The sequence below is a fragment of the Psammomys obesus genome, unplaced genomic scaffold, assembly GCF_907164565.1.
Source record: "Psammomys obesus unplaced genomic scaffold, mPsaObe1.curated_primary_1811, whole genome shotgun sequence".
NCBI lineage: Eukaryota > Metazoa > Chordata > Mammalia > Rodentia > Muridae > Psammomys > Psammomys obesus.
This window is the reverse complement of record NW_026585895.1, coordinates 21,679,073-21,705,284: the sequence shown is the minus strand read 5'-3', so window position 1 is coordinate 21,705,284 and position 26,212 is coordinate 21,679,073. Positions and strand designations below refer to the sequence as shown.

General features: G+C 34.0%; 1 protein-coding gene across 5 annotated transcripts in view; it reads left to right on the top strand.

Annotated features, from left to right (window-relative positions):
- The window catches only part of Slc4a10 (solute carrier family 4 member 10), a 295,608-nt gene that overhangs the window by 190,642 nt on the left and 78,754 nt on the right, over positions 1–26,212 (top strand). For 2 of the 5 annotated variants that reach the window (XM_055599953.1, XM_055599955.1), the window contains exons 6-11: positions 10–198; positions 8,904–8,995; positions 9,939–10,028; positions 16,698–16,855; positions 19,346–19,433; positions 23,842–23,988. In XM_055599953.1, coding sequence (XP_055455928.1) covers positions 10–198; positions 8,904–8,995; positions 9,939–10,028; positions 16,698–16,855; positions 19,346–19,433; positions 23,842–23,988 — 764 coding nt within the window. The remainder of the gene's footprint in view (positions 1–9; positions 199–8,903; positions 8,996–9,938; positions 10,029–16,697; positions 16,856–19,345; positions 19,434–23,841; positions 23,989–26,212) is intronic. The other 3 variants (XM_055599954.1, XM_055599957.1, XM_055599956.1) reach the window with 3 other exon arrangements.

Genomic DNA, 26,212 nt, shown 5'->3' with positions numbered 1-26,212 from the left:
TGCCTTCAGATATGGTCCTTGACCAGCAGGTCAGCTCAGGGCAGCTGAATGAAGATGTACGCCACAGGGTTCACGAAGCATTAATGAAGCAGCATCATCACCAGAATCAGAAAAAACTCACTAACAGGATTCCCATTGTCCGATCTTTTGCTGATATTGGCAAGAAACAGTCAGAACCAAATTCCATGGATAAAAATGGTAAGTAATCTTTTATACTACTATAGGACCGTGCACTATTAAATTGTTTCTAAATATTTAAAACTTTTATTTGTAAATTTTTAATTGAAATTAATATTATTTTAATATGTTTCCTTTTGTCTATATATATGTATATACAAATATACATATATTAGTCTTATTTTCATCATCAAAGTGTAGACATTTTAACAAAGAACTTGTTTCTAAAAAGGCTCATGAAAGAGTAAAAATTAATCCGTATCTAATTCCAACCTACAGACCCAAACAGCAAACTTAAATGAAATGTGTCTTCCTTCTTGACCAAAGTCTAAGCCTCTTTCTCATAGTTGAGAAGAGTAATGCAATGGTTTAAAAAGTAGTGGCCTTCTAGTTAAAACAGTAATGATCACCATTTGTTGTTCTTGTTGTTGTTTGTTTTGTTTTTGTCGAAAGAAAAGCTTTTTGCATCTTGGACATGGTCAACAGATGTCATTACTGATAATAAAAAGATGTAGCCGTGCCTAGCGTGGCTCTGCCTGTTTGTAGCCTATGTTCTGCTCTTGAGCTCATTGCTCTTTCACTGCAGCATCTTAGTGTACAGGGAGCCTTCTCACCATTTTCACTCAACAGCATACATAAATGCTATTATTTCCCAGTAACCTTCTATTTTTTGGTTTTTATTTTCATTGAATTCATTTAGCCTTTTATCATTTATATTAGAAAATTGCTTCGAAATTCCTTGTTATCATAGTTTTATAAAAGAAATGAAGTTATCATGAAGATAATATGAATTTGTAACTCCTCTGTTAGCCACAAATGCTTTTCAATTCTAAAAGACAGAAGTTATAATTGGGTTGTAGGTCGGTCTTGTATTCACAGTGCTCCATGTTTTAATTGCAGCACCGAGTAAATTGGACATTCTACTACATACTTATAATCCCAGAAGTTAGGTAGAGGCTGGAGAAAGTTCAAAGTGAACCTACAGTACATAGAATGTTTATTATCAGTCTAGCAATGAGCTTTGATTTAAAAATCAGATAAAGGATGGGCATATTTTCAAGTGGTTTATTAGAAAACCTGACAATGCAAATTGACTAAAGTAACATGAATTGACAGCACAGAATATTTGCGTGATTTTCCTACCTTTTCAAAAGTTTCAGAAATACTTTACTTTATATGAAGATGGGTTTTCTTTAGACTTTATATTATGAGGAAGTTTTCGTACTTCTGAATCAAATGTACACACAAAAAAATACTTCAATGAATAGGTCAATTTTGTTTCAGACTATCTCAGGGTCATTAAGTAATTAAGTCTCAGGACTTTATGCAGAAAGATAATAAATGATATATTTATCATTAAAAAGTTGTTTTTGAAATATTTGTTTCATATCTAGGTGCTATGAAAGTAGTGTATCTTTCACCGAAAATCCCTGCCGGAAGGTTTGCTACTCAGGTCACTACTCTGCTACCCTTTGGTGTCCTCAAATGTTGTCTGATGTTCCTTCATGTTTCTCTAATGATTCCATGACTGTATGAGAACACATTATGTTCTATATGTTACAGACTATAAAGGTAACCAAGGCAGCTGAAATTTTGGTCTTTAATTTCTAATAAGTTAAAGACACAGAATTGAAACATAGACGTCGTCCTTGACTGACAATAAAGCATTGCTTTACACAGAGGCAGGTGTATGGGAGTATATGTAGAGTTCAATAAAGGTCACATGCATGCTATGGCATATATCAGCTTCTATTAGTGGCTTGTACTGATTATTCCGAGGATGGAGAACTCACTTTGAGACAAATACTATATTTGAATTAATTCATGTTCTAAATTATAATTTGATTTAAAACATACATATTAATGTGAAATCGGAGACTTTATATTCTGAGATATAAATGTAGTGGCTCATTTCTTTTAAAGGAAGCTTGAGAACAATGTTATTAGAGTTTAAGAGAAAAACTCCTGGGCAGACAAGCTGTAAATTCTGACAGCTGCCCAGAGGAGAATGGAGAAGAGAATTGACAAACAATGCTCTTGAAGATACTGTTGCTTTTATAATGATTGTACTTATTCGATTGGCCATGGTTAAGACAGCTAATCTAAATATTTGATAATTTTGACAAGAGACTTAAGTTTACTTGATTCTAAAAACCTTTCAAAAAAATCCATATTTTAATTTTCCAAGAATTTGGGGGATTTTTTGGACAAGTAAACTCTGTGTATGTGTCATTACTTTTATTGGAAATCACATAATATAGAGAAAAAATGTGTTTATTCAAACAGGTAATGAATGATCTTATGTGGTACAATTTCTATTCTTTTTACTGAGCATAATATTTATATTTAAAATTTTTGTTTCATTTTAGGGAATAGGAAAGAAGGTGTGAAATCTCCTGAATTGGCCATTCATTGTCATTGTAGACCAACTCATTGTTGCTGTTTTAAACTCCCATTAAACTTAAGGAGAGAGGACAGAATTACAGCTGTGAATCACAAGTCTACATACAGATGCGTGTAGACACAAGGTTTACAGAGAGTCCTATTGTTTTATGTGTGAAATAGCTTAGTATTTCTAAAAACTAGAATCAGAATAATTCTGTTGCCATCTGCACAGTCAACCTTTATATGAACACACAAATCTTTCCAGGGCATGTGTTAGGGTAATAGGAACTTGGAAGCACTTATAATAAGATTCACATATCCAATTAAGTATTGTTGTGCAGCATCCTGTCAGCAGTGGTTTCTAAGCCTAGGCTTCTCACACCTCCTCATGACTCTGTTTTGCTTCCTCACACACTTTACATAATTATGTGTGCTGAGAAGTCTGAAAATATGTATAGACTTCAGCAATTTAGAAATAAGTCTCCTACCCACAAGTGACAAAAAGTGCGAAGGACCTTTACTACCAAGGTTCTCAATCTACTTAAGAACTCTGTAAACTGACAAACTTGAGATAAACAAAGAAAGCAGAATTCATAGCATAAGTATAGAGTTGACGTTCTGTTACAAAACATGGATTAGAGACTTAATTTTTATAGTGTAATAGTAAAAAGGGATGCAAGGCAGTGCTAACATCCCAAAGAGTAAATGCAGTATTCTTTAAAAAAAAATTCTTGAGCAAAATGTTTTACTTGACAGTTGAACATGATTTCTTTAAAAGAAGCAAAGATGTAGAAACAGGTTATCTACCCTTGTTTAATATGTTTTTGTTTTAGGGTCAAAAATTGAAATGTCCAAAAAATGAAGTGATATTTACATAAAGAAGTCTAAAGAACAATTAGAATAAGGTGTCTGTTTCCTTATTTAATTGTTCTTTGGTATGATACCACGGTTGTTCTCTCAAGGGTTAAACACACAGACACTGCATTTCTAACGTAGGCCTTCCATGTTTGATATATTACACTAACAAAATAGCATACTTCTTTTCGATGTAATGCTTTCTGTTCGTTATTTATCCTTAGTAATTTATGATAATTTGTCAATCTCACCTACAAATACACTGATGTATATATGTATATGTTACATATATGTAAATATTTTTCTATTCTGCACATTACCCTCAGGGTTAAGATGTAAGATGCTATGGATTCACCATGCATTCTTAATGCCGCCATGCTGTGTTTAACTTTCACTTTTCATTAAGCATCAAAACTGTGAGAATTAAATGACTGATTCTGATGTTTTAATAGAAAGTGACAGTTACATTTGGCAAAACAATGGCAAAAATAATAGAAAATAGTTTCTACTTTGACATTAGAACCTTGAAAAGTGTACTGACATGAAAAAATATCAAGAGTATGTAAGTCATTTCTTGACTCTAGAAATACTTTTCAAACACAAATGTAACTTGTTTTAGCTGATCAAGAAATTAAAATAAATAAGTGTTTATATTTATCAGTTAGGCCATGCATTCACTTACACATGAAGAGAATTGTACTGCAATTTTATTATAAAGTGATGTTAATTTTCTGATTACATGTTTATGATAATTCTTGGGACTCTTGGCTACAGGGTATTTTCATCCCCTCACCCATTGCTATTAATTTCTAACTCTTACTCTGCTTCCACACCATTCCCCCTTCCTAGTTCGAATGCTTTGCAGTTACAGTTTTTATTTAGAACTGGAAGGGGTTGCACAGCTTCTCCTAATTCCCTCTGATTTGCTGTTTACAGTCTTAAGAGGAGAACGTTTAGATTTAGCATGAGACATGTTTAGTATTCTGACCTGGGTAGATTGCAGCCCTTACAGCAAACAGTACACACATGTGTTTTCTTAATGATGTTTCCTTGTGTTTTTTAAACTTATTTTACTGCCTTAAAATCACTTTTATTATTATACTGCACCCTTATTTTAAGATTCATGGTGTCTTTATGTGTTTAGAAATTCATTTTCTTTTTTAAAAATATTGTTATAATAAATGATAGAACATGTAATAGTTATGTTTCATAATGACCTACCTTGAAGAAGAAAGCTAGAATATTACTTCTTAGTATTGTTTGAGAGAAAGCACATTCAGAGATTCCTACATATGGGAAATGTAAACTTTTTTATTGTTAAAAGAAAATTAAAATTATGTTACTTATTAACACAATTGATGTGTCTGTTTGGAAGCTGGATTGTCATTCAGTTACGGAAAATTGATTACATTTTAAGAGCAAACATACTCCTAAGATAGCATGTTTAAAGTTTTAATTTATTTTCTTTGAAACTAATTATTTCTAGGCATACCAGTTCTCAGCAATTAACTGCATGCATACTCTGTTTTTGAAGCGTAGCTCACCTAATCATAATTTTCTAAATATTTATCTCTCTCCATGTTTTCTATTTCCATAAATAAGCGTATTGTGGCACATGTATGTAACTTTGTCATTCATCTCTATATTTCTTCATTTTGCTCTGTCTTGTGTCTGTCTCTAACAGGCTCATCTCATCTCTGTACCTCCCTCATCTCCTACCCTTTGGGTACTGTAAATGCGTTGAAGGTTCTGAGGTAGTGTAAACCAGCTTGGCAGCTTGGACTCTAGGATAATAGTACTGTACCTTCATGTCTTCATCCCAGTTTCCTTCTATGACATATGATTTATGCTGGTTTAACCAGTAGCAAATAATGATATATATATGTATATATGTCTAATATATGTAGGTAATAAATTATCTAATGAGTTGAATTAGTCCAGATAAAAATTTTAAACTGCTATTTTTGTATCACTCATGCACACAGTTTACATATAGGAAAGAATTATAGGTAAAGACTCAAATATGATTCAGAGAAAACCAAACAGGTGCTAGTATAAATGCTAATCACTCTATACTTTGATTCATACAAAATGAAAAAAAAATTCTGTTAAAATAAAGAACCATATATTTAACTGATAAAACAATAATGTAAATAATGTTAACTAGAATGGATGATGTTAGAGTTCTCAAATATTTAAATTTAAAAACTTATAGGCATCAGTTAATATTAATGATGTGTACTTTAATCATGTTTTGAATAATTTTAATGAAATACAATAAGATTAGTGAGTTAAATGTTTCGCCATTGTATTTTTATGCCTTAAGATTTACATAATATTGAAGGCACTCTAAATTTACAATGCCATTTGATTACATAAAATTTTAATCTGAGCAATAATCAATGCACAAAGTAAAGGAATTAGAAAGAAATCAGCAAAAATTTTTGTTCGCAAGCATCATGTCAAAGTAACTAGAAAGTTTATTATAAACTTCAAAAAAATATATTTCTAACCTTTGACTGGTTTTCCCATGGAGAGAAAAATATCCTTGCAAACTCTTTTATATTCTATTAGAAAATATTCACCGTGCCTAAAAGTTGTCATTTTATGAATGACATTTTTCATCATAAAAATCAACAATTGTGAAATTATATAGGTTTAATACTTTTTCCTAAATTGTCCATACATTTTATGTGACAGTCTTATGAGCTCATGAAATGCATTTTGGAATCTAAGACCCATCATCTTCTGGAAAGTGGTGATACTTGAATTAAGTTTTTAAGAAAGAAGTTATAATGGACAGGAAATTATGAAGGCTATTCTGTGGTCTGAGGAGTTCTATGGAATATTACAATGCACTAATCTTAGCTTTGTGTATATAACAAAAAATATAAGCTTTACTTAAACTATTATAATTTTTTTAAATAGCATAAGCCAATCTTTTAAATTTAATTTCTTAATTGTACCTACAGATTTTCAGTATTCTGCAAAATTGTCAAAACTGCTTCATACTATTTTATTTTATTAATTTGACATATAGTTTTAGAAGTAACAGTAGATTTTAAATGTTTAAACTTTAAAGGACTTTGAATGTGATAAATATATTCATGTGTTATTCTGAAGCACAGAAGGTACAGATACTTGTAGTTTCTATGCCCACATAAGAGGATGCTTGTACTGTAGGTCACAGTGTGCGACTGTGTACACTCTCTCCATCTGTACTGTAGTACACATTCTCTGCACAAATCTCTACTCTGGAAATAACAAGGCCCTTATTGTCATCTCGTGTTTTTCCTACTTGATATTTGGAACCTGTTTATTATTAATATCACTTAAAAGATTCAGAGAAAGCAGTTCCTAATTCACTTCCTGGTTATTGGCTTTGTAAGGTAATATTTCATACTTTTTAATCTTAAAACAGGAATAGCATAGAACGATAAATCTCCAAATATATTTATTACAATTATCACACAAGAGCAACATATTAGTGATCACAAATATTTACAAAATGAAATAAAAGTGCCAGCATTTAAATATTATTTCATAACATGAAGATAGCTTAAGAAATATTGTTCCTGAAACATATGAATTAAAACCAAAAACAGATTTTTTTCAAATACTAAATGCTAGCATATTTGCTATGTGATTCAGTCTCATCAAAGTTGATTTTGCATTGAGTTGACTCTTTGTCTGTGTTTTCTTATAGCATTATGCAAATGATATTTCATGTAGTTTCTGACTACATGGCACAAATTATTATAAAAAAGCATATATGTGTTCATTTAACTTTTTTGTAACTTGAGTCTTAACCACTTAATTTTACAGAATATTTAATAAATTTGTTTAAATATATCTAACATTCCAACTCATGAAAATATGGAGAAATGTTGTGAAACTGGTGATTGAAGACATCTGTTAGTTGCACAAATGCATTATGTAAAAGCCTTCTTAAAAATAACAGTTATTATTTTGAGAATGGTGAATTGAACGGCTGCTGATGAACAGTTCAGCTAGAGCTGTGAGTTGCAGGTAGAGATGGGAGATGAAAAACTTGTCTGAGTTCCTCTGAAGGATATGCATCGCCTTGAATTGTGATTTCAAAGAATCAGAGTCTGTGTCTGTGGTTTCCAGTGAGTTTGCTTTAAAAAGTCATTGTATTTTTACGCTCACAAAATATATTATTTTTCTGCGTTTGATGGAAACAGAAAAATATTTAAGTTCTATTTAAATCTATTACTTTCTTACAAAGTAATTTTAATGCAGAAAATCGTACCTATTAACAGATGATCTCTGACTGTTGAGCTTACTATTCCAAGCAGTAAAATTATACTACTATGTAAAATAAATAATTTCAATTTTATTCATGTTTGTTGATCACAAAAAAATTAAAGAAACAATTTTTCTGTAACTATTTAAGGGAGTTAGAGGAGTTCAGAATTGGCACTGATCAGGAGGAGTGGGAATAAGAGTGAATTCTGAGTAAAACTGAGATTTCAGCATGTACAGAGAAAAGTTATGCAGAGAGTATTTCCCATGTTTGAAATCAATGCGAGTAAAAGAGGGATTTTGGGCCACTGAGTTAAAAATGTAAATGTGGTCAAATCTTCAAAGTTGACTTGTTATTATTCATGTCACAGAAAAAGTAACGAGTGAATATGGGCAGAGGACAGGCAGGGGAAATTAAGTCAACTGGGTTAGTTACCGTTCAGTGGCTAACTGTGGGCAGGTTCCAGATGGATTGTGCTTGCAGGGCCTGTCACAGTGAATGATAGAATTTAATGTTTTCTGGTCCTGGTCACATCCCCAACTCTGCTGTTCAGCTAAGTAGCTTTACCTTTCATACAGAGGGAGAAAGCTACAACATAATTATATTTTCAGTAATGCTCATGGAAACCAATACAACTCGAGTTTAGTGATCGTTTCTTACATAGCAGATGAATAGCTGAGCTTACGTATCTGATTAGTTACAGGCACAAAATCACGTATGTTTCTAATAAGCTTCATCTCTAAATTTTGCTAAAGAACATAGTGATTTGGATTTTTTTTAATGTAACTGAACCTAAGATGCTGAGCACTTAGAATATTCATCCTTTTTATATTGTCAAAAATTCTTCAGTCAGAGCTTCAAACTTATGCCTTTTTAAATATATGCAGTTAGTTTTGGTTGCCATTTAGAAATCAATGAACTTTAGGTGAAGGTTAAATTTAGTTAAGTTTTGTAGGCATCTTTTCTTCAAAGAGATTAACCATTTGGTGTTTTAAATTGATAATTGGCTTAAATGTTCTTGGTTGATTTCTCCCATTTCTATCTGTAACTGATAATCTTTATATTGATATAGTTTCATTTAATTGAACGTTCATGCTGACATCATAAGCTTATTAAAAATTCTAGTTAGCTTGGTTAAATTCAAGTTCATAGTTCATTCAATATGCCTACAACTGTGAAAGTAATTGCTTGTATTCTGTAATAACAATCTCTCTTTTAGCAGGTCAGGTTGTTTCTCCTCAATCTGCTCCAGCCTGTGCTGAGAATAAAAATGATGTTAGCAGGGAAAACAGCACTGTTGACTTTAGCAAGGTAAGCTTTCCTTCTTCCAAGTAAGCTGCTAAACCACTGGTAGAAACGTCTTACCTGTTGGCACGCCACTTTTGCATGCCTTTCTTTGATTTCTTAGCTGAAGCCTGAAATTGTAATAGACAATGTTAGAGTTTGAGTCACATGCAGGGTTATGCTTATTTGAGAAAACATAAATTTTATGAATTTTAATTAAATTCATAAAAAATAAATTCATAAATTTTATGAATCATCTTTTGGATTCAGCCACTTGTGTAATACTCGAAGTAAAAATGCCAAGTGGATTGAATAAGGAACTTAATATGTTGTTTTAAAATATTTGCTAGATTTTCCCTCTCAAAAGAATCTTCCCATTAGTTGCAAAAGAACAAGTCATATGACATATATCTCAAATATTTGGAGGAGGTCAATGAAGGAAATCCTAAAGGGTAAAATAGCAAAAGTTTGAATAGAAACATGACTAAGGGCTGATTATGTGGAGAGCTACTTCTAGTTGGATATGATCTCAATGAAATAATTTATACAAAGAAAATATGAGTTAGCAAAAAATGAAGAGAGTTTGGTTAATACGTTCCTGGCTTTGTATATGTGATATAGTAGCTGTGGCAAAGTAACAGTTGAATAGAACAGAAAAGTTTCAATATTGGTCAAAATAAGGATATTGAACAATTTTATCTGAGTTGCTGATATAGAAGAAGTATTATGATACAACTCTTAACCACTAGCAATAGTGGGAGGAAGTGGGAATGGCTTTGATCTGAGGAAGTAATCTAAATCAAAGTTTTGAAAAGATGAATTATAATCAGCTCCTTGGACCTGTTTTAGCATACCTGGGACAGTATGTTCATGAGCTAGGCCTAGTTATGTGCATGCCTTCCCTCTGGTGCCTGGCTGAGTCTTGTGGGAGCATGATGTATCAGCTTAAGTCTGTTAATTATGCGTGCAGGGACTGGGAGGCCAACAAAAGGGGCATAATAGTCCATGTGGGATGAAACAAAGGCATGAAAAAGGACCTCCACACCAGCAAGAGAGAGAGGTGAGGGCATTCGGGCTCTATTTCTACAGTAGTTCAAAGCTCATTTCACTGTATGGGGGCATGTAATTCAAATATTAAGCCAGTTTAAATGTATTCCATCTGCCACTCTAAGAATTATATTTTAAGACATTACATCATCATTCATCTGCAAGTTATAATAAAACTGTCACAAACTGCCATAAATTTAGTTTCTGCTGTTCTTAATTCAAAACAATATCTTAACGGGATGACATAAAAATTGGCTAATTTATAACAATGGAATATTTTACATTTTTTTAAATAGTTATTTTTTAAACTATGTAGATTATTCTTTAAATAAATTACTTTTAAACTTAAAAAATACCTTATACATTGAATTTTATGCTTCCGCGTTATTCTGAGGTTTTTGGTGACCTAGCTGCATGGCCTTCAAAAATGATTACTCACTATTAAAGAGGAACAAAGATTGACAATAAAAGACAGTACTCTCATCTCCAGTTCCTTAACAAGCAGAACTACAGAAATATGAAAAATAGATATTTTTGTCTTTTATTTCTTTCCTTCGTCAATACATTTTCATTTACTGGGCCATTTCTTGGAGAAGTTTGGGCCAGCTATCTGCATCCCTCTGTCTTTTGTTCATAACATTGCTCATTGGAAAGAACAAACCTTCTGAGAAAGAGCATGTGATTTTGAATGCTGTGTTTAACATCTACCTTCTACTGCTTCTGGAGACTTTCTCTGAATTGCAGCCCTTATCATTACCTAAAATAAGTATAATACATACTTATTCTTGTGACGACTTAATGATATTATGGCCTGCTAAAGAGCTGAGCATAAAGTAGCTACTCAAGAAAAAGCAACAAGTGCATTAAGAGAGGAAATGGTAACCTCAAAATAACTTCCAGACCTGATTTAATTGCTGGTCTCCACTGGATTGTTAGTACCTTCAACAATGCTTGAGATAGATTTTTTTTTCTTGAAGGAATCTGTAAGATTTCAAATAGTTTAGGTGTTTAAATTTTTAGAGTAATAAAACAAAGCAAGAAGCATTCCTAGTTTTATCACCCGGTAGAGCAGAGAATTTGAAAAGTTATTGTGGTCTGATCACTATGGTAACAATTCTTAGTGCCAGATCTTGCAGGTATCCAAGTTAAGATGTTTTTAACCTAATGATTTTAGTTGGGCAGCAGATTTATTAAAACTCAGCTAATCATTCTCTTGGGGCTCCAAGGGTTCTTTTTTTTTTTTTTTTTTTTTTTTTTTTTTTGGTTCTGTTGATCTCCTTTTGGAGCTCCTGTGTCCTCCAGGTCTTTCTATCTCCCCTTCTTTTAAAAGATTCCCTGCACTCTGCCCAAAGTTTGGCTGTGAGTCTAAGCCTCTGCTTCAAAACCTCGATCAGTAGAGTCTTTCAGAGGCCCTCTGTGGTAGATCCCTGTCCTGTTCCCTGTCTTCTCCTGCATCTGATGTCTATCACGTTTGCCCTTCTGAATTAGGATTGAGCATCTTTCCTAAGGTCTTCCTTGTTGTTTAGCTTCTTTAGGAGTATAGATTTAGTATGTTTATCCTATATTATATGACTAGTATCCACTTATGAGTGAGTATATACCATGTGTGTCTTTCTGCTTCTGGGTTACCTCACTGAAGATCAGATGTAGCCCATTAACTCAGTCTCCAAGTGGGTTACATAGTAAGAAAACAGGGGCTTTCTCTGGCATGAACTCAGTGGCTGGCTCTCTGATCACCTCCCTCTGGGGGCGGGGGGTGGGGGGAAGCAGCCTTGCTAGGCCACAGAGGAAGACAATACAACCAGTCCTGATAGGCTAGCATCAAATAGAAGGGGAGGAGGACCTCTCCTATCAGGGGGTAGGGGAGGGGCATAGAAGGAGAAAAGGGAAGGTGGGTGTGATTGGGAGGAGGGAGGGGGCCATAGCAGGGATACAAGATGAATAAATTGTAATAAATGATAATAATTGAAAAAAAATAAAAATTGTAAAAATTAAGCTAATATCCATATTACTGTATCCATTTTAATATTTTAAACCTTGTTACATAAATCCTAATTTTCAGTCAAAAACTGAGATGAAAAAAAGTACTTTTATATTTTATAACTTGATGTTATATTCTACCAACCTTCAATCTACACATCTTTAGTCTCTACAGTGATTAGGTTCATCATCTTGCTCAATTAAGTAATGAATTAACATAATGCATATCATCAAATTATGGCACTTTCCATTATGCCTTCAAAAAGTAGGTGTCTCAGAATACTATAAACCTCTTTGCTATTTGTTTCTTTTTAAATTTTTCTTTCTTCTTTATTTATTACAGTTTATTCACTTTGTATCCTTGCTGCAGGCTCCTCCTTCGTCTCCTCCCAGTCCCACACACCCTCCTCTTCTCCACCATTCTCTTTCCCTAGTCCACTGATAGGGGAGGACCTCCTCCCCTTCTCTCTGACCCTAGCCTATCAGGTCTCACCGAGACTGCCTGCATCATCTTCCTCTGTGGCCTGGCAAGGCTGCTCCCCCCAGGGAGAGGTGATCAAAGAGCCAGCTATTGAGTTCATGTCAGAGACAGCCCCTGCTCCCCTTACTAGAAAACACACTAGGAAACTGAGCAGCCTATGGGCTTCCTTTGAACAGGGGGTCTAGGTCCTCTCCATTCATGGTCCTTGGTTGGAGTATCAGTCTCTGCAGGCCACCCTGGGCCCTGGGTTTTTGGCTCTGTAGTTCTCCTTGTGGAGTTCCTATCCCCTCCAGGTCTATCTCCCTCTTCTTCTATAAGGTTTCGGGGACTCGGCCCAAAGCTTGACTGTGAGTCTCAGAATCTCCTTCGATACCCTGGTGGGTAGAGTCATTCAGAGGTCCTCTGTGGAAGGCTCCTGTCCAGTTCCTTGTTTTCTCCTACTTCCAATGTCTATCCTGTGTGTATGTCAACAGTGATTCTTTTCATTTCAAATTGTCCTAAGTAAGTGTTCCATAATTACTCACCTAGCAAGAACCTTTTTTAAAGCATCTTTCTGGTGTGTATGAAGCATATTAAGAGTAAGAAACCTTAGTTGTATCATTTAGGGGAAAAATGAATCCTAAAGAATTTAAAAGTTCCACCTGCTCTAGATCACAGTGTCAGAAAACATTTGCCTTGAAAGAACCTCTATTAACTGTCATGCTTTCATTCCTAGCTTTGAGCTTTCTCCTTAAATTTCTATCTCCTTTTTCTTTCAGCTCTAAGTGTGTGCTTTGGGCAGGCAGTTCCAGCTCCACTGTGATCTTCTCTCTCATCTTGTTGCCTAGAGATGAACTATTTTCAAAAACAGTTCAAGTCCCAAATAGCTAGAATCAAGCATCCTTCCCTTCTTGGCATAACAGAGGGACCCACAGAGCCCAGAAATATGGTATAAATCCAGAACTCTCCAAAAGTAGCTTGACTCCTTCAAAGTTCTCTTCAAAGCACTGGGAACTTCCAGGATTTCTCTATGTTCATTTCATGCGTTTGGATCTACTGGAGCATTGCCCTAAAATTGCATCATAACCTAGACCCTCAAGTACTCTTTTTAGGTAGCTATCAATTTATACAAGATTAAATTTGTGGTTCTTAAATGTAGCGTGTTGTTTTAACAAGAGGTAGAGATATTGTCAAGTGAGTTTCTTTGTGAATTGTGAACTAATACACGTATAAAATATAGGACTATCCCAGCTATAATTTAATCTGAAAATATGATTAATATATTATGGAATCTACCACCATCCCCAAATATCCATCTAGTTCAAGAATAACATAGTGAATGAAACGCAGTGACTGACCCTAGATACATGAGTATAATTTATTATATTTAAAATGAAAAGATAAATTTGCTGATCTTGAAATCAGATTCTCCATAGCTTTTCCAAGACAATAGATATCAATTATATATTCAGTTTAATATAATTTAAAATCATATATAGTGGCTACATTTTTTATAAATTAAACTTTTTAATATATTATACAATCCTTGATCCAAGTGAATTTCAATATGTAGTAGCTAATTCTATTTTTGCCCTTCTCTAAAGTACAGACTATAATAGCAAAGACTTTGATATTGTTGAACAATAAAATGAATTTGAACAAAGTCTTCTAGTGGGATTAATACATCAAACAGTACCAATAAATTTTATGTTAATTACAAATTATATGATTTTATTTTTAAATTAGTTTTTATTATATCTCTGTGTATACACATGCATGCGTGCTTGTGTGTATGGGCATTTGTGTGCTACAGTGTGTACACAAAGGTGAGAGGCTGTCCTTGTAAACTGCCAGTAATCCTCACTCTCGGGAAGCAGAGACAGGGGATCTCTGAAGCAGGCTGAGCAGGTAGACCAGAGGAGCTAGGGAGCTCTGGGTTTAAGAGACTTGTTTCACTGTATCAGATGGGGGAAGCTGCTAGCAGTGCACACCTGTAATCCCAGGGAGGCAGGGGCAGGCGGATCTCTGTGAGTTTGAGGCCAGCCAGGTCTACAGAGAGAGTCTGGGACAGCCAAGCCCCACAGAGAAACCCTGTCTCGAGAAAAACAAAACAAAACAAAACAAAAAGATGGAGGAAGATAGATATCTGTTACTAACTTCTGGCATTCACACATATTCATACACATACATATGAACACTTACACACATGTAAACGTACACATTTACCACACATATACATTCACAACAACAACAAAAAGCTCAACACATATAGTACATAGAAAATCTTTTATCCTTTTTCTGGAATCTCATATTATGGCAAAAGTGTAAACATTACTAATTTAAGCATTTTAAATATTACAGTAAAAGCAACAAATAAGCCTTGCTTACCTATGAAATAAAGGTTAGATTCTAAAAAAGCAAACTACATGGCATATAATATTCATCATATGTATTGGAAGAACATACATTTGTATTGGAAGTTATGTTTGTAAAATAACAATGATGGAGCCTGTAACTTACAATATTCATGAAATATTCTTTCTATACATATTTTTTCATAAATGATTCTTTTTTAAGATACAAATATGATTATACTATTGAAAGAATGATTTATGTTTTTAGTTGTGGTGTTATTTTTCAGTACTACAGATGTATCTAGAGCTGGCCACATGCTAGGCAAATGCTCTACTCTTGCAGCTATATAAACTGCTATACTTAGTTCCTTTAATGAAAATAGCTTAGTTTAATACATATCTTTAAATTTTGTACTAATGCCTTAATTTTATAAACATTTTAAACATAGTTTAAAATGACTGTAGCTTCAGGCCTGGCTACCTGATAAGCTAGGGTCAGATGAAAGGGGAGGAGGTTCTCCCCTTATGAGTGGACTTGGAAAGGGATAGGGAGAGAGGAAGGGAGGGTGGAATTGGGAGGGAATGAGGAAGCGGGATACAGCTGGGATACAAAATTAATAAATTGTAACTAATATTTAAAAAATAAAAATTTAATTATAAAATGACTGTAGCTATTGATTCCATAAGGTATTTTTTTTAATTTTTTTATTTTTGAGATTTGAAAATAATTATATAATTTTCCCTTTACTTTCCTCTCTCCAGACCTTCATATATACTTCTTCTTGCTGCCTTTCAGATTCATGTCCTCTTTTTCATCATTAAATGTATAAGTATACATTGTTAAATGTATAAATGTCCATAAGAGCTACATTAAAATATTTTATTAATTTAAAACTTTTTGAAATAGTATCTTCTAATTTTTAAGCCTTCAAAAGAATTGTCTGGTCTAAAAATATCCTCTTAGCTTCATTGATACATGGCAGAGCTCTCTCTCTCTCTCTCTCTCTCTTTCTCTCTGTGTCTATATCTCTCTGTATCTCTTTGTCTCTTCATTTCTCTCTGGTCTTTTCTCCCCCTACCTCGGTTATTTCCAATTTAATCCTTGGTCCTGATTTCATTAGCATAATTGCAAAAACAAATGACTAAGGCAGATAAACTCCTAAAAATCATTCCATAAAAAGCAATTCAAATAAATTAGACACAAGAAATAGAACTAGGGTCAGAGGGAAGGGGAGGAGGGCCTCCCTTATCAGTAGACCTGGGGAGGGGCATGGGAAGAGATGAGAGAGGAAAGGTGGGATTGGGAGAGGATGAGGGAGGGGGCTACAGCTGGGATTCAAAGTGAATGAACTGTAATTTATAAAAAAGTAAATAAATAAAAAAGAAATAGGACTTGTAAATTTTACTTTAAATCACCGATTCATTTTCCCTGAAGCCCCATGCATAAAAATGATATTTATTTAAAGACTAGTCTACATGCATTTTCAGAGATCACCTTTTACTCTTAGCATTTCTTCCTTTTAGTGGTTCTTTTTGTTTTATTTTCATTCATTTAAATCACAAACATTTCATAGTAGAAATTCAACTATGAATCAGCAGTAATTCTAAATGTTAATACTTTTAACCTATTTTTTTCTATTCTCAGCTATATGGTAAATAACTTAATCTGAAAAAATTTACCAGGCCAACTATGCAATATGGAGAACATAGTCCAATTAGAATAAATACAAATGTTAAAGCCATAATATGCTGTAAGAATATATTTACTTAAGTAGCATATGTTAAATATTAGTTGAAATGTACCTATTATAAAATTCAGCTATTATAAAATATTCAATTTATTGACATAATTTAATATGATTAAAATATTTACTTGTGATGCTCTCAGGTGGATCTGCATTTTATGAAAAAGATTCCGCCGGGTGCTGAGGCTTCAAATATTTTGGTAGGAGAATTGGAGTTCCTGGACAGAACTGTAGTTGCCTTTGTCAGGCTGTCTCCAGCTGTCTTGCTCCAAGGACTGGCTGAAGTTCCAATCCCAAGCAGGTAAAAGTATCTAAGCATTTTCCGTATTTATAGGATAATTTATTTTAGGAAGTGGTAGTATTTTAATACAGTTTTTAATAGATGCTTGACTACAAATGAACGCATCAGCCATAAGCTTACAGCTTCTTGCTAGTAAATGTGGGTGGGTGCTTTGAAAAGTTTTTTCAAAGATTATAATGAATTATGTGTTTAAGAAAGATCTTACATGTGTGTAGTCACACCCAAGAGGATCATAGTTTCTAGGGCTTGGCTTTGGTTTGATTAGGTCTTCAATTGGTGGAAATGACCTGTTTGAGATCAAATGTTTCATGTTCCAGGCCTAGGACAGCTGGCTTTTCCTCTCAGGGTTTGAAGAATTGTTTGTAGTCATATGATAAAAGTGATTGCTTCTGGTCAAAAGATCAATTTGTTTGCTGAACTTTTTCTCTTTAATTATACATTGAAACTAATAGGTAAAGGTAATATAAACTGAATTCTACTATTAACTGATTCCTGTTTTATAGATATAAGGCTACTTGTGGGTAAAATTGTGAGAAAAGAAAACAAAAAGTAGAATATTGACTTTAGCATTTTAGGGTCTTACTGCTCTATCTAGAAATATTCTTTCCTTCTCTCCTGCTACCGTTAACCTGATTCTTAGGCATACTCATCTTTGTCTAATCACATCAGAGTCTGTCTATCTGGGGAAGCTGAAAGTGTTGAGAAGTACAGCTGCTGTACTTCTCAAGAAACAAGTGGGTTTCTTCTGTAAACCTTTGACTATAACTCAAAACATAATCCATATCACTCTTGTGATAGCTGTTTAGTTACAGATATTCAAGAAATAAGGAATATAGGAGAAGCCCCATTCTGTAAGGACCCTGTTGACTAGAGTGGCATTCAGTTGCTGCACCTCTCTGGCTGGGTCTGCATGAGAAACCTAGTTACTTTTAAGGTTATAGAAGCAAATATCTATTTATTCCATTTTATGGCTACTGATACATATGTATATATATATATATGTACTAGCACTTAATATAAAATGGGAAGGAAAAAACTGAGTATATTTAAAAAAGAATATAATTATGTGAATAAGCCTATGTTTTTTCCACATCTAAACCACAAGCTATTAAGAGTTTCTAGAAATCTGGTATTGCATTATTCCATCAGATTTAGTAATTGTAGAAATGCTGTAGCAGTTTAGAATTCCAATTCATTTGTATATTCACATGTTTGGAAACCTATGAGTAAATGGGGGCTGTTTATGACACTGATAGTTCCTGTATTTCAATGAAAAGAAAAGAAAAATTTTCAGGAGTAGAATATACTCATGATAAGGTTATATACATACACTTTGAAAAGTCTCAGGCATAGGAACCTCATTTGTACTGATACAACAAAGTGAGTGTAGAGACAATGAAGAAAAAACTGGGGGCATTATAGAACCACTGTGTAGGGAGAAACTCAAAAGACTAGGCTGTTTATTCAGGAAGGGTGCAAAATGAAAGAAGATTAGACAAACAGAGTAAAGAAAACTATCTGTGGACCTCAATGATCCTTTCTTAGGAGGAAAGGAGCATGCCATGATTGTAAAGGCAACATAAAGTAGATATGTCAGAAAATATTTTTTTAGGGATTTGTAAATACCACATGCAGTAAAATTTTTAAAATAGCAAGGTACTCAGAGGTTAGAAATTTTATCATAAGTATTATAGTTGATAAAGCTGCCACCACATTAAAATATCCTTCTTTTTTTAAATTTTTTTATAACACACATAGGGAGAGAGAATACAATTTGACTTGGGTTCAATTATAACGGATAGAAAATAATGTTAAAAATAACCTATAAGATTGTTTAATAGATGCTTTATATGTATATTTATATATGTGATCTCTGAAATTTACAGCTAAGCATAGAATTATACTGACTGCAAACTATACCCAGTGGAGCCATCTTTAACAATGTAAAATATGTAACAAATGAATACCACAGAATACTACTGCAAAATACATGGCACTCTAATTTTTTCTCTTCTTCTGCCTAATTTTTAAGTCCTAGCAGTTTTATGTTCAATAAAATGTGTGTACAGTGACTGGACGTTACTGATATGTTTGTTCTCTTTTAATGTGTTACATTGCCTTTCTTTCTCTTGAAAGGTCTTCATTTTATGTACTAGCAAACTTTCTGCTTCCTATTTAGAAATATTTAATTTTCCTATCATCCTCTTCTAAGGACCTACAATCTTCAAAATGCCTAGTCACAAACGTGTAGGCTGTCTAGACAGCTAAATGCAGAAATCCAAGGGTTAAAAATAACCCAGCATTCTCAATGCTAATTCTCATTACTTCTTATACTGACATTTCAATTATAAAGCATTTCAAATCACAACAAAGTGTACAGAAATCCATATCAAGATCCTCATTTTGACTAATTCCTTTGAGATGATACATTCTGTTCTAAGAAGGTTATTGTTAATATTTCTAACTGGAATTTTTTCTTCTTAATTTCAGATTTCTGTTCATTCTTCTGGGACCCCTGGGAAAGGGTCAACAGTACCATGAGATTGGCAGATCGATTGCAACCTTAATGACTGATGAGGTATTTATTTATGTTTCTAGGGAAGATTTTCCTCACAAGATACAAAAAAAAAAAAAAAAAAAAAAAAAAAAAAAAAAAACCTGAAAGTCTGTTTCATGACAGTTTTCTGGGCATCTGATTTTGCTGTTTTGAACTGCTTTTTCCCAAGTTTTCACCACCAACTTTCCTTGAGTGAAACCTATCCAAAAGGATAAATAAAAACTATGAATTATAATTTTTGAGAGCCTACAGTATCATAAAAACTGTTAAACATTTACAACACATTCATTTTTTCCACATTATACATATGCCAACCTTATACGTGTTACTTATATTTTAATAACACTAAAATTTGTTTGGGGTATAATTACTTTGCTGTCTAAATTTTAAAAAAACAGTAGTTAATATGTATAGAATATATGACACCAAAAAGATGGGCAAATTCTGCAAGCCCTGTACAACTGCTTGATATATATACAGACGTTCCTAACCTTGTGCTCTTTAGAGCATTGGTGGAGTTATAGATGAATTTTAAGTGGTTGCTAATCTCCATTATTCAAATACATTTCTTAGTTAAAAAATGTGCAGGCATATTTTACATTGTAAAAATTTTACATTAGCTTCTCAAAAAGATCTAAGTCTCAAAAATGTAAGATCTTAAAAATCAGAACCATGATACCTCAATAGTGTGGCTGATTAAACAAGATGTGACCAAGAACACCAATAGATATGCTAACACGAAAGAAGGTAATCTCGGGGGTATTTCTTGACAAAGAACCACAGGCAGCTAACAACTACAAAGAGAGAGAGAGACTGTTCCTCAGAGATGAACTTGGCTATCCAATACTAAGTTGTCAGCCCTGAAAATATACATGCAACTAACACTGAATGGATTCAGCAGGTTATATTAATATATTTATTCACTTATATACATGTAACAAAAATAACAGTCTTTTTAAAAAGGCCATGATTTTGAAAGGGGGCATGTGGAAGAAGTTGGAAAGAGGAGATGGGGGGCATTGTTAATTTATTCAAGTATTGATTGGATATGAACTACATATCAGCACTTGTGCCAATGGTAGGTAAAAATATGGACAAAAGTTTTTTCTTTCCCTGGCCCAATGATTGAAAGACAGAGTGACAAAGCAGTTAAATATACAACACATGGAAATAAGTGCTCTGTAACAAATCACAAGAGCAGTGAAAGGGGGATGGAGGAGGCATGAGGAGCTTTTTAAGTTAAAGAGAGGACTTTTTGATCCAGTAATAACAGGGACAAAGGTTTTGGTATGGGGATATTCCTGGATCACTTAGGACATTTAGAACAAAGTGACTTCTCCAGAAAGAGGCCAGAGAGGTAATGGTAATTTAGCATATCACTAAAGAACTTAGATTGACTTGGGAAACAAGTGGATGAGCTTTCGTGGTAAAGTGAACCCCAAAGTCATACTTACCCCATCTGTGACTCCTCATTCAATCCACAAACAAACCTCTCAGACTCAGGTAACATATACAAAATCCTGTCATGTCTTATTTCTACATGATATGATGTCTCTATGTGTTTTCCCATTGTCTACCTTTTGCTGTTACCACAAGATCCCCACCATCGCATCAGTTATACAAAATCTCTCTGCTTTTTTTTTTTTTTTTTTTTTTTTTGCTTTGTTTCATTTTGCTAGACACACAATAGCTAGAGAACTTCCTCTTCTGGTCAAGACCCTCAGATGGCCTCTTATCTCATTCAGAGTCAAAGTGTTCACAAAGAACTATAGAGTCCTTTGATGTCTCTACCATCCCCTCAGTTATCATCTCTCGCTATTCCTCCTTACATGTACATCACAGGAATTTGCTCCCTTGCTGTTTTTCAAATATGGCATTCATTCATGTTCTACACTTGCAGGTCCTTTAGTGTGGAAAGTTCTTCTTCTTGATAGCTATAAGGCTTGGATCCATAAGGTGTTTGCTAAAAAGAAAAAAAAAGAGAGAAGAAAGAAAATCACCAAAGCCTCTTTAATTACTGCATTAAAAGGCAGTATCACTTCACTTTCATGACTTATCTTCTCTTTAGTGCTCTCCAGTGTCCTCCACATGTACAGTTGTTTGTATTCTTCTGCGCTATCTCACTAGCTGCCCTCAGGTGTGGGTTTCATTGGTTTTATTCTTTCTCATATCCCTCGCATGGAAATAGTTTGGCATATATTTATTGAAGGAATGTTCAGAGCTCATTTTAACAGGTAAAATAGACATTAAATAACTATTTGTGTAATTAATACTTAGTTCTCGTAAACAGTCATGATGATGATGAGAACTGTGACAGGTACTGGGAGAATATTGAAGTATCTACTCCTGCTTCGTAGAGAGCCTGGGAAGGCTCCTCTGTGCTATCAGATAAATGTTAGAGTGAGAATGGTAGCAATAGGGATAGGGCACCAACATAGTTGGTCTATATTTTGACCAACTATGGTTTTCTCTAAAGGTCTCCTGTTAAAGAAAAGTTTCTTTAATGAGAGCAACACTTATCTGTGGGTATAAGGCTGGATATTTAAAATTCAGTTAGGAATTATGCTGGCTTAGTAAAGTAGCCATAGTATGTTCTCTTATGCTGTCCACAACCTCATTAGCCTTGGGTGGTTGGGTAGGTTCCCAGAAAAATCCACAATTTCCCTTCTTTTGAACAGGACTTAGTCCAGTTAGAGAACTGTTGGTTACCACTAAGATATGATGGTACTGTTGCGCCATTAGGGTTGTCATCCATGCTGGCTGTTGCTGCGGTTCATAGACATCTAGGTAGCACAATTGGTTGCTCTCCTCCCTTAAAAGAATGCTATCAGTTCTATGAAAGCTGGTCCTCAGGAGGAGGCCTTCAGATCAAATCCAGCTCAGATCTGGTTAATGTATCTGAAGTGCATATTAACTCAGCAATAGGAGCTTACCTTCAAACTTTGGGAGGAAGCCAAGGGCAAGAGCAATATCCTATACATTTTGGGTAGTCTCTTAGACTTCCTGACTAAAAACTCAGCTGTGTGTTTCTCATGCCTGGTACTGGAGTTGTTGTGAGATAGTCTATGGTTCCAGGGGTAGTATTGCCAACCCAAATGGAATCACTTCATTTGAACTACATATATATATATATATATATATATATATATATATATATATATATATATATATATGTAGACTTATCTGTATTGTATATAATGAAGATAAACAAAGAATATGATTCCTTATAGAACTTTTAACCACCTTAGCATTATTTTACTCTCCTTCTTCTCCTTCTGCATTGACCCTCTCTATCTAAATATTATCACCCCAATTTTGCCCATTCCCCCTTATAAGTTACTTATTCAGATTAAATTTCTATTTTTCAGTCTTTTAGTTATTTAGTAATTAGATACCTATTTAATATAATTATTTAAATTACAATATAATTATATGAGGATATTCTGAGTCTTAAAATCAGTAATGTAAATCTGTATTGTTAGGGATAGGGGAGGAGGAGGGAGGGAGGTTGTGATCAGGAGGAGATGAGGGAGGAGGGTACAACCAGGATACAAAGTGAATAAATTTAAATAATAACAACAACAACAATAAGGAATATGTGATTTGGGGGGAAGGGTTGATTTTTATAATACAGGGTTTTTCTGTGTAGCCTTGGCTGTCCTGGACTTGGTTTGTAGACCAGGCTGGTCTTGAACTCACAGCAGTCTGCCTGTCTCTGAGTGCTAGAATCAAAGGTGTGCACCACTCCACCTGGCTAATGCATGTAACTATTATCCATCATCAAAGAAGCTTTTGCACAGATGGAGACTATTACAGAGATCCACAGCTGGCCTTAAGGGAGAAAAGAAATGACTGTGGAAGATACACCAACAATGCAATTCAACACCTAAAGCTCAGGGAACACCATGCAAAGAGGGTTGGAAGACTGGGATATCTAGTCTCGGGTCCTTGGTCACCCAAGCACTGTCAGGCATGGATTCCATCTCATGGGGTGAGTTTAGCTCAAATAAGATATTGGCTGGTTACTTCCTCAAGCTTTGTACCACCATTGGTCTAGCCTGTCTTACAGGAAGGATACCATCGTAGATTACAGGGTTTGTGGCTGGGTTGGTTTTTCCTCTTCTCTTTTGGTGACATGCTGTTTCTATTATGACAGCTCTGTAGTATAATTTGAAATCAGGGAAAGTGATACCTCCTACATTTTTTTTTGATTGGACAGGATTATTTTAGCTATCCTGGGTTTTTGTGTTTCTCATATGAAGCTGAAAATTTTCCCTTCAAGTTCTGTGAAGAATTGTGTTGTGATTTTGATGGGGGTTGCATTGAATCTATAGAGTACATTTTTATTAGAATGGCCGTTTTTATTATATTAATTTACCAACCTTTTTAATAGTTTATTTAAAATGTGCTACTGCTTTTTCTTCTGCAGGTGTTTCATGATGTTGCTTACAAAGCTAAAGACCGTAATGACTTGGTGTCAGGAATTGATGAGTTTCTGGATCAGGTTACTGTTCTCCCTCCTGGAGAATGGGACCCAAGCATCCGAATAGAACCTCCCAAAAATGTCCCTTCCCAGGTGGGTAGCTGTGAACACATTCTTTACAATTCTCATAGTTTGTTTCTCTTTAAACTCATGTCCCTAAAATAATGCAATGCATCATAAAGTATCAAATGATTTAATATATTCCAAAAGAGCAAAAACATTAATTTATAAAATGTTCTTTTTTTTCGTGTTAAATTTCCTCTTCTCAATTCTCAGTGAATTTGCCAGCATTCACTTGTTTTATTTATTTATTATTATTTTTATTTAATTTAATTTTTTCTTATCAGTTACATTTTATTAACTCTGTATTACAGCCGTGTCCCGCCCCCTCATTCCCTCCCAATCCCACCCTCCCTCCCTCATCTCTTGATAGGACCTAACACATTGAGAAATTTGGTATTTTGATCATGAGGCACTAAATAAGTTTTATGTGCCTGGAAATATTTCAGACCCAACAAAAATGTATTACATTGGGGGGAGAGTATTAAATTTTATAACAGGAAAATATGGCCTAAGAGAAAGCTTATTATTTTCAGTGTTCTGAAAGTTGACAAGCATTAGGAACTCAAAAGAGGATTAATCATGTTTTGTAAAAACTTCCTATTACTGCTAATGACAGTGAAAACTGGGGAAAGTTTTTCATCATTGTTGTTATGTTTGCATCCTTTCATGTATGGTATACATTATTTTTTTAATCTGCCTATGAAAATCAAATGTGTATTTTAACTATGCTATATTACAGAAGTAAGGAATAAAGAAGGTTGTTAATGCTTAGGGCATTTTCTTATTGCAGGCATGACTGTTGAAAATGGTTGCCAAATGTCTGCAAAACCCTCTCTTCCCATCACCTCTCAGTTCTTCTGGGATCTGCCTCCCACATTCTTCAGTTGTTGCCTTTGGTCCTTAGTGCCCAGAGGGCAGCTTTGTCTCACTCTGATGTTCAGATAAAGGGAGAGGTGGGTCCTACTGACCCAATCCCGGACTTAGATTTTCAGGTCAGTTAGAAGTGGGCAAACTGGCAAGTACGTTACTAAAATCACAAGCTTGTAAAAAAGGTCATGCCAGCTCCTCTGTCAGCTTAAACGTAGGATATTAATATCTCAGGCCTGTGTTTTTTATTTTGAAGTCCTTCTAACATTATTAAGATCTACTTACTTTCCTTAACAATTGCCATTTTGTAGATGTGTAACTGAAATCATATAACTTAAGTTCCTCCTCTACTGTAGTAAAAGCAGTGGCTTAGAGAGTGATTGTAAGGGCTTTCTTCTTTCTCTGCACATACATGCCTTAGCACTAATGATATTAGAAATGTCAACACAAGATGGCTTTCTAAAGTAGTATGAATAGACTATTATTAATTATATTTGGATGTATTTAATGCAACCATGAAGATATTGAGAGTGGTACCCTGTAATTCACTGTTTTGAGGAATGGTGTTTTATAGGCAAGGTGAACGATGGTAAATCTGTATTTTTAAAATTTTAATGAGAAAATAAGAATTAACAAATTGTAGGTATTAGGATATAGTAAAACAAAGAACATTGAATTAGGAATTCTAGTATCTAAGTTCTGAAATTGTGTATTTGTTTGACCTTGAATAAATGCTTTATTCTCTCAGAATTGATGCTTTGTTTCAGAACTGCTCAATAGAATTTCTTCAGTAAAGGAAGCATTCTATAGTTCTACTTCCCAATCACCAAGCTGCTGTTCTATGCGGTTAAATATAGCTACTGCAATTCACAAATTTAATTTTTATTTTAACTTAAATTTGTATAGACACATGATTAAAGGCCATCATATTAGATAGAGAGATTTTATGTAATGAGTATGAAGGAGATATACATTGTATACTTCATTATAATATTAATATTTTAAAACTCCATGCTATATTTAAATACTGGATCATATGAGTCATGTTTTCTTTTATTAAGGGACCAAAATGAACTAGCATATATTAAGCACCTTGATTTCACACTCTTATAAATAATATAATCCTCATCAAATAATTTCTATGGTTTTCATTCTTTTAAAATGTACAGATGACAGCATTTTTAATACATTTCTCTTTTAGTTAAAAAAAAAAAAAACCTGTCATCTCAAGAGATCATCCTGAGATTCTTATTCTTTTATGTCAGTCATTATAATCACTTTCTTACATGCCTTCATCTTCTTTGGTTTTTTTTTTATTTTTTTCTTTTCATGTCATGTTCTTGGTTGTCAAAACCCACAATTCTATGAGGCTTTAACTTTTTACTCT